At 40.1% G+C, this 8916-nt stretch overlaps 1 protein-coding gene across 2 annotated transcripts; it reads right to left on the minus strand.

The window, feature by feature from the left end:
- Positions 1-3551: 3551 nt before the first annotated feature.
- On the minus strand, positions 3552-8605 carry LOC110452834. 2 transcript variants are annotated; one of them, XM_021501531.1, is made up of 4 exons: positions 7593-8605; positions 6232-6246; positions 6124-6173; positions 3552-4895 (listed from the first exon to the last, which is right to left on the minus strand). In XM_021501531.1, the coding sequence occupies exons 1-4, from the start codon at positions 8596-8598 to the stop codon at positions 4011-4013; spliced, it is 1956 nt and encodes a 651-aa protein (XP_021357206.1). In that variant the 5' UTR covers positions 8599-8605; the 3' UTR covers positions 3552-4010. The 2 variants fall into 2 exon arrangements, with proteins under 2 accessions (XP_021357206.1, XP_021357207.1); XM_021501532.1 differs by lacking the exon at positions 6232-6246.
- Positions 8606-8916: the final 311 nt, after the last annotated feature.

The raw sequence follows: 8916 nt of genomic DNA on the forward strand, positions 1-8916 counted from the left end.
AGGAATACTGGTATGTTACTACTAAGGAAGGAATACTGGTACGTTACTACTAAGGGAGGAATACTGGTACGTTATTACTAAGGGAGGAATACTGGTATGTTACTATCAAGGAAGGAATACTGGTATGTTACTACTAAGGGAGGAATACTGTTATGTTACTATTAAGGAAGGAATACTGATATGTTACTTCTAAGGAAGGAATACTGGTATGCTACTACTAAGGAAGGAATACTGGTACGTTACTACTAAGGGAGGAATACTGGTACGTTACTACTAAGGGAAGATTACTGATACGTTACTACTAAGGAAGGAATACTGGTATGTTACTACTAAGGAAGGAATACTGGTATGTTACTACTAAGGGAGGAATACTGGTACGTTACTACTAAGGAAGGAATACTGGAATGTTACTACTAAGGAAGGTATACTGTTATGTTACTACTAAGGGAGGAATACTGGTACGTTACTACCCAGGAAGGAATACTGTTATGTTACTACTAAGGAAGGAATACTGGTATGTTACTACTCAGGAAGGAATACTGGTATGTTACTACTAAGGAATGAATACTGGAATGTTACTACTAAGGAAGGAATACTGGAATGTTACTACTAAGGGAGGAATACTGGTACGTTACTACTAAGGAAGGAATACTGGTATGTAACATATGGGGTTGGTATACTGGTACGTTACCACTAAGGAGGTATGGGTGGTATGTTACTACTAAAGAGGGAGGCTGGTATGTTACTACTGAGGAGGGAAGGATGGTATGTTACTACTGAGAAGGGGAGACTGGTATTTTTCTATTGAGGAAAGAATACTGATATCTTTCTATTGAGAAGGGAAGGGTGGCATGTTACTATTGAGAAGTACGATTTGTGATTCTATTGAGGATGGAAGACTGGTATGTTTCTATTGAGGAGGGAATGGTGGTATGTTTCTACTGAGAAGGGAAGGGTGATATGTTACTACTGAGAGAGAAGGGTGGAATGTTACTACTGAGGAGGGAAGGGTGGTATGTTACTACTGAAGAGGGAAGGGTGGTATGTTACTACTGAAGAGGGAAGGGTGGTATGTTACTACTGATGATGGAAGGGTGGTATATTACTTCTGAGGAGGGAAGGGTAGTATGTTACTACTGAGGATGGAAGGTCGGTATGTTACTAATGAGGAGGGAAGACTAGTATGCTACTACTTGGGAGGGAAGACTGGTATGTTACTACTGAGGCAGGAATGTAACCAATGAAGATGGACGTACTGAGGACTGGAGGCTGATATGTAACCGATAAAGAGAGACGTACTGAGGCCTGGAGGCTGGTATGTGACCAATGTAGAGAGAGACGTACTGCGGACTCGAGGCAGGTATGTAACAAATGGAGGGAGACGTACTGAGGACTGGAGGCTGGTATGTAACAAATGAAGAGAGACGTACTGAGGACTGGAGACAGGTATTAACAAATGGAGGGAGACGTACTGAGGACTTTAGGCTGGTATGTAACCAATGAAGAGAGAGACGTACTGTGGACTGGAGGCTTGTATGTAACCAATGAAGAGAGATGTACTGAGGACTGGAGGCTGGTATGTAACCAATGGTGAGAGAGACGTACTGTGGACTGGAGGCTGGTATATAACCAATGAAGAGAGACGTACTGTGGACTGGAGGCTGGTATGTAACCAATGAGGAGAGACGTACTGTGGACTGGAGGCTGGTATGTAACCAATGAAGAGAGATGTACTGAGGACTGGAGGCTGGTATGTAACCAATGAAGAGAGACGTACTGTTGACTGGAGGCTGGTTTGTACCCATTGAGGAGAGACGTACTGTGGACTTGAGGCTGGTATGTAACCAATGAAGAGAGAGACGTACTGTGGACTTGAGGCTGGTATGTAACCAATGAAGAGAGAGACGTACTGAGGACTGGAGACAGGTATGTAACAAATGGAGGGAGACGTACTGAGGACTTTAGGCTGGTATGTAACCAATGGAGAGAGAGACGTACTGTGGACTGGAGGCTGGTATATAACCAATGAGGAGAGACGTCCTGTGGACTGGAGGCTGGTTTGTACCCATTGAGGAGATACGTACTGTGGACTGGAGGCTGGTATGTAACCAATGAAGAGAGACGTACTGTGGACTGGAGGCTGGTATGTAACCAATGAGGAGAGACGTACTGTGGACTGGAGGCTGGTATGTAACCAATGAAGAGAGATGTACTGAGGACTGGAGGCTGGTATGTAACCAATGAAGAGAGACGTACTGTTGACTGGAGGCTGGTTTGTACCCATTGAGGAGAGACGTACTGTGGACTTGAGGCTGGTATGTAACCAATGAAGAGAGAGACGTACTGTGGACTTGAGGCTGGTATGTAACCAATGAAGAGAGAGACGTACTGAGGACTGGAGACAGGTATGTAACAAATGGAGGGAGACGTACTGAGGACTTTAGGCTGGTATGTAACCAATGGTGAGAGAGACGTACTGTGGACTGGAGGCTGGTATATAACCAATGAGGAGAGACGTCCTGTGGACTGGAGGCTGGTTTGTACCCATTGAGGAGAGACGTACTGTGGACTGGAGGCTGGTATGTAACCAATGAAGAGAGACGTACTGTGGACTGGAGGCTGGTATGTAACCAATGAGGAGAGACGTACTGTGGACTGGAGGCTGGTATGTAACCAATGAAGAGAGACGTACTGTGGACTGGAGGCTGGTATGTAACCAATGAGGAGAGACGTACTGTGGACTGGAGGCTGGTATGTAACCAATGAAGAGAGATGTACTGAGGACTGGAGGCTGGTATGTAACCAATGAAGAGAGACGTAATGTTGACTGGAGGCTGGTTTGTACCCATTGAGGAGAGACGTACTGTGGACTTGAGGCTGGTATGTAACCAATGAAGAGAGACGTACTGAGGACTGGAGACAGGTATGTAACAAATGGAGGGAGACGTACTGAGGACTTTAGGCTGGTATGTAACCAATGGAGAGAGAGACGTACTGTGGACTTGAGGCTGGTTTGTACCCATTGAGGAGAGACGTACTGTTGACTGGAGGCTGGTATGTAACCAATGAAGAGAGACGTACTGTGGACTGGAGGCTGGTATGTAACCAATGAGGAGAGACGTCCTGTGGACTGGAGGCTGGTATGTATCCAATGAAGAGAGACGTACTGAGGACTTGAGGCTGGTATGTAACCAATCTTTTACTCTTCCGGACCACTTGCTTTTGGGTGTTGTGTTATTGATATCATGTTCAGTTTGATATGTATTTTCTAAGCATACAGATCTAATATTAGGCTTGTAAATAAAACAATGAACTCTGTCATAACCTACATGGCAAGATCTTGAAATATATTATTCTGTTATACATGGCAGGATCTTGACATAAATGATTCTGCTATAACTTACATGGCTAGATATTGACATACATTATTTGCATCTGGATATATCTTGTGAAATGTTTGAAAAGCTCACGTAAACTATATAATATATATATTATTATTTTTATTAAGCTAATTAATAATAATATTTCAATGAGAGAAAAAAACACAGAAAAGTCAATAAATTAACTTAATGAAATACAATAATAAAAACAGCAGAAGAACATATTGCATTGCATTTCTCCTGTGTTCTTTAACTGTTAAAAATATCAATATTTAATTAGTGTTAAGACATTTAGATAACCTCCTTGGGGACAAAAGCGCGTGTATAAGATTGTTAGCACGGGACAACATCTGCAATGGTTTTGTAAACTGTCGCCTGAAACGATCCGTCGTATTATTCATCAGAAGATATTTAATTGTTTTAACACTAACTATTGTGCATTAACAAACTGCTCTTTATTGCATATACGTATGCATCAATATCAGTATACATAACATGAACTCTTAGTGACTACATGTGTCCATGCATATATCCATGATATGATAGTTCGTATTTCCTCCCTCGTCCATCAGCAATAAAATCACATGCTACTTTCTAACAAGCAAATTAACACCAGTGAAATATGACAGCTCAGACTTTTGGTGTCCAACCAAGGTTTTGTGCCATTCGTATTTTCTTTATTTGAAGTTGGCTCATTGAGAACACAGCTCTTAAATCATCGTCCGTAAAAGTGGTAAACAGGCGACCATCCACCTTCTCTTGGAGACAAAATTCAGCCACAGATTTCAGTCCGCATGTCACCAATCGATTGGCCAGTCCAGTCACGGACAGGGACGCAAACACTTTGTCTGGTGGGTCGATTTCGTTCGTCGACCGCATGACGGAAGCGTTTTCTTGACTAACGGACGGTTCTTCATTGTTCAAATCTTTAGGGCCGTCTTTGGGCTTTTGGATTTCTGTATGTTTCTGTAGTACATTTTCTACATTTACGTAATCTGCCCCGTCGCCATCACTTACATCACTCATAACATCTCTCTGGATCTCTTTTTTAAATACTCTGGCTGTGTTCGGTTCTAGTTTTTGAACTGTGTAAGGATTTTCCTGATTAACAAACAGTTTCGGTTTTGACAAAAACTTGTGAGAGTCTTTAGGTATTTTCTTGACCTTCTGGTTTAGTGTTGGTTTTGTTGGCGGCTTTAGTGGTGTTTGTGTTGGTGGTTTTGGTAGTGGTCTTTCTGGAATAATGTAATCATCATCAGTGATGTCATTTACATGTATATTCGATGTTTCTGGTTGAACCGCTGTTACGACTTTGGATTTCAGTTTTTGAACTTTGTCTTTCAAATTCAATTTTGAGAACAACGCCTTTGCCTTTTGCACGAATCCATCATCCCTGTGATAACAGTTCGGTAGTTCTAAACCTCCAGCCTCCCCGCGGGTTTCTGGTACAGTATACAAATGATCGTCATTCTCATATAAGCCAATCTCCATATAGCTTGCATCTTGATGCATGTTCTGAAGATTAGGAAAAAAAATGTGTTGGTATATTATACGAATATAGTATTACTTAAGCACTAATTTGTATTCCATGTTCAGCAATTCCAATTTAATTAATTCATTTTTATTTACTTCATTTATTAGAGTATACATATCTTATAAGAGAAAAATATGAATAACTCATGTACAGTCAGTTACTGTCTATGTCTAGGGAAGGGGATCACCACCATAATTATATTTGTTCAAGTTGGTTACTTTTGATTTATAATCTTATTCCATGTACATTTGTATTATTCCCTTCGTTGAGAAACGTCTTTGTTCTATTCGTAAATAGATCTATTGTGTGTTCATTTCATGCTATGCTACTTTTCATCCCATGCTATGTCAATTGGACAGACCGCGTTTTTGTGTTAGTTTTGAATTAGCTCCATTCTGGATTTAATTATCCAATTCTGTGGGGATTTGAATCCGTTTTGAGACTTTAAATAATAAAATGTTCGAAACTAAGTTTATGATTAACCTCTCATATTTCATCTAGTGGCTTACTTGCTGACTGCTTGATTAGCTAGCCTTTTCTGATTAAGAAATTAGTTTCGATTTTTTTTTTACAAAAATGAATACAGCATAAAATAAAATGACAAATTTTATTGGCAATATACATCACGTAAATCCTGAATGAAGTGAATACTAAGCTAACACGAGCCACCACCGATTGACATAGCACGGAATGAACACCCAATTGATTTTGTATACAAATGCAACAACACGAACGAACATAGCAAAGAACAACGACATTTCTTAACGAAGGAAACAATACAAATGAACATAGAATAAGATTCCAAACCAGAAGTAACCAACTTGAACAAATATAATTATGTCTGTAATCCCCTTCCATACTATTACATGTTAAATAAATCTTTACCGTAACCTTCAACTCCAACATGACGTTATCAGCAAACTGATTATGAAGTATGTACATAACCAAATGTGTTATATTTGGACATCATTTGGTGGAGATGGTCAGAACGTCCTTCATAGGGTATCTGTACCATCTAACGCCTTTATGGAACAGTTTTGCACGACATTGTGGAAATCCGTGAAGTCAATATTTGAAATGATCGCTGTTGACATTTTATCGGTGCACTGGCAGTGTTAAATACACAATCACCATGGGTGAGGACAATCCCCTGTATACAAGAAAACGTTAAATAATCACCAAACCCGATTTACATAACTTAAAACTTACCTCTAACGTTGGTGTCTGTGTGTCCGTTAAACCTGCAGTCTGACTTTGACCTGTTACAAAATAAAATAAGGACTACTAAGTATAGCGTTGACGTTCGTATCGCCACACACAAAACTCTCATGCCTGAAATAAATTACACTGCGTCATACAGTTGTTTCGTGATGCTAGGGGCCTAAAGGTTGGAAATCTAAATAGGTCTGAACTACTATTGAACCAGAAGGGTAGGTGTATAAAAATCCTGAAATTATGAATTTCAAAAACTTAGAGTACTGGTTAATTTAAAACAAATCCACCTTGTATCTTGAAAGATAGACGTAACACACACAGGTGACTGTAATTTAAATATCTGTTAAGATTTAGATTCCTGACTTTATGTTGGATAAGTGACATGTGAGAGTAATTATTAACTAGGGTTAAAACAAAAAAGGTATTTTGGACCTTTAGGAATAAAACATCGGAGAGTACATTTAAAAGTGTTCAACTTTTCCATGAGGACAAAGCCACGAGAAAAAAAATGGGAAGGGCATTCATTTTTTACAGAAAAATCACCTCTTTAACATAAGGATATTACTCTTCTACTTCCATTTCATTATTATTTTTAAAGATCAACGATCTATTTCGATCCGTAATAGAGAAGGTATGTTGTCTCCCACAGATGAATATCTGGAAAATGTCACAGCAAAATCGAAGGCTAAGTGTGCACCACCTTGCGTATAAAACAAGAAGACTAGTTTGATCCTTTGATGTACACTAAAAGAATCTCGCGGTCGCGTTATGGCAAAATTGACTGGCTTTTAAGTCGGGTGTCGCTCCTCTTTAATCAGCAAATGACTGGTTTCAGCCTAGCGATTTGTCAGATATTTTTTACCTGAGACCAATCAAATAGCTACCCGCGTGCCATCTATTTTGCTACATTGTATGACATATTCCAGGGGTGCAGAGAGCGAACATGAGCGTAACTCCTTGAGTATCGAGGATGGAATATTTACTTTGAAAATACCAAGTCAAGAACTGACATTGTCTGATGGAAATAAACAATTATTGAACAAGGTTACCGTGCATAATGCTATGCTATGTATGTATACCTCTGACATAAAACATGTTCTTATCTTTGTAAATGTATATTTCAAGTTAAATCACACATCTTTAAATCAAAATGCCTTCAACTATCAAATAAGGTAATATTATACCGTCGCAATTAAACTCTACTACTTCACCTTCCGCGATAAGGGCCAATTTATCCTGACAGCTAATATTATAACTCAACATAGCATATATAGTAATTACATGTAAAAGGCGACATTTACACTGGGCGACAGGGATTTTACTGGTGAAGGGCGAATGCTTAACTGGACAAAAGTGTACCATTATAGTATCAACAATTTCCTGTCAGTTCCGTATCATGTCGCTTTGAATCGTCAGTATTTTAGCACTGACTGTAAACATAAAGGTGATACATAAATAACTACCTGTCAGTTCCGTAGGGTGTCGCGTATTGTTTACTGTGGGGCGAGAATCTTTCAAAATAAGGAAATCCATGATAATTGCCTCGTCCAATATGGATTGGTCTAATCCAGTCTCCCATTGGAAATGACTGCCAATAAAACTTTGGTAGGCCCTGGAATTTTCAGCTTGACAAACCACGACGTGCACGTGTTTCACAGTACTACTGTCAGGCCGGATGATGATCACATTCTGATCATTAGGAGCGATCCCGGACCCACATGGGGCCTCACAGACAGCTTTACAGCACCCCACCACCAGGTCTTGCTGAATAGCACCACTCAGCTGAAATGTTCCCTCAATGAGCTCTTGGTCGGCTCCCACCTCCCTTATGAAATTCGTACCAATTTCTGCGGGTAACCATTCAGTATAGTCATTTTTTATGAAAGATACGCACTGTGGGTAAGGATACCGGTCACATACCTCTTGTAATGTGTACAGGGAATCGTCAGGAAGGTGAAGAAGTTTGGTTTCTGTATCTTCATCTAAAACATATGTATTGTCAGCATATGTACAAACAACCTGTTCCGCACATATTGTGATTTCTAGATCACATTTCTTACCGATAACGACCTGGCCATTTTGTATAACAGGTTCTATAGTCCGAACATACCTTGGCCTTGCTTTCAGTACTTCTTTAACACTGCCGAACACTGTCATACGTGCATTCGGATTGGTTAATCTTAAAAGTCCTTTATATCCAAGGGGAATGGAGAAGGTGTCCTTGTTATGAATGAATTCCCATGAAGAGGATTCTAACTTCCGTGTCAGGCTACACGCCTGTACGCTAGGTATCCAGTGTATTGTGTCTAGCTTTAGTATATCCCCGTGTGATAAAGTAGTGTCTTGGTGCCCACAGCTCCTTTCCTCAACCCTGACAAGGACGGGGAGGGTGTGCGAAACGATTGCCTCCCCTAGAGTACATACGTTCTGAGACCACGTCAGAGTCTCAGCCGCGCTCGCCACTGCCATGTTTAACTAGGGGCCTCTTACAATGACAATTCTAATTTTAGTAACATTGGTTGACAAAAAAAAAGATATATCGTTATGTTGTTCGTGTACGTGTGTCGTTTTTCAGAGACGCGATTTTGGTCATATACGCTCTCTGTTCCAAAAAACTAAAGTGATATTTACAAAAAAGAATAGACACAGTATACGTAGGTGTATATCTAAAAATTCCCACACACCTGACAAACACTATAGCTATATGCATCACACCAGGTATCCCTATACACTGAGCCTGAGCAGGTACATCCTCGATACTCTAGGCGTTACGCTCACTTTTGCTCT

Source organism: Mizuhopecten yessoensis, unplaced genomic scaffold, assembly GCF_002113885.1.
Source record: "Mizuhopecten yessoensis strain PY_sf001 unplaced genomic scaffold, ASM211388v2 scaffold6913, whole genome shotgun sequence".
Classification (NCBI taxonomy): domain Eukaryota; kingdom Metazoa; phylum Mollusca; class Bivalvia; order Pectinida; family Pectinidae; genus Mizuhopecten; species Mizuhopecten yessoensis.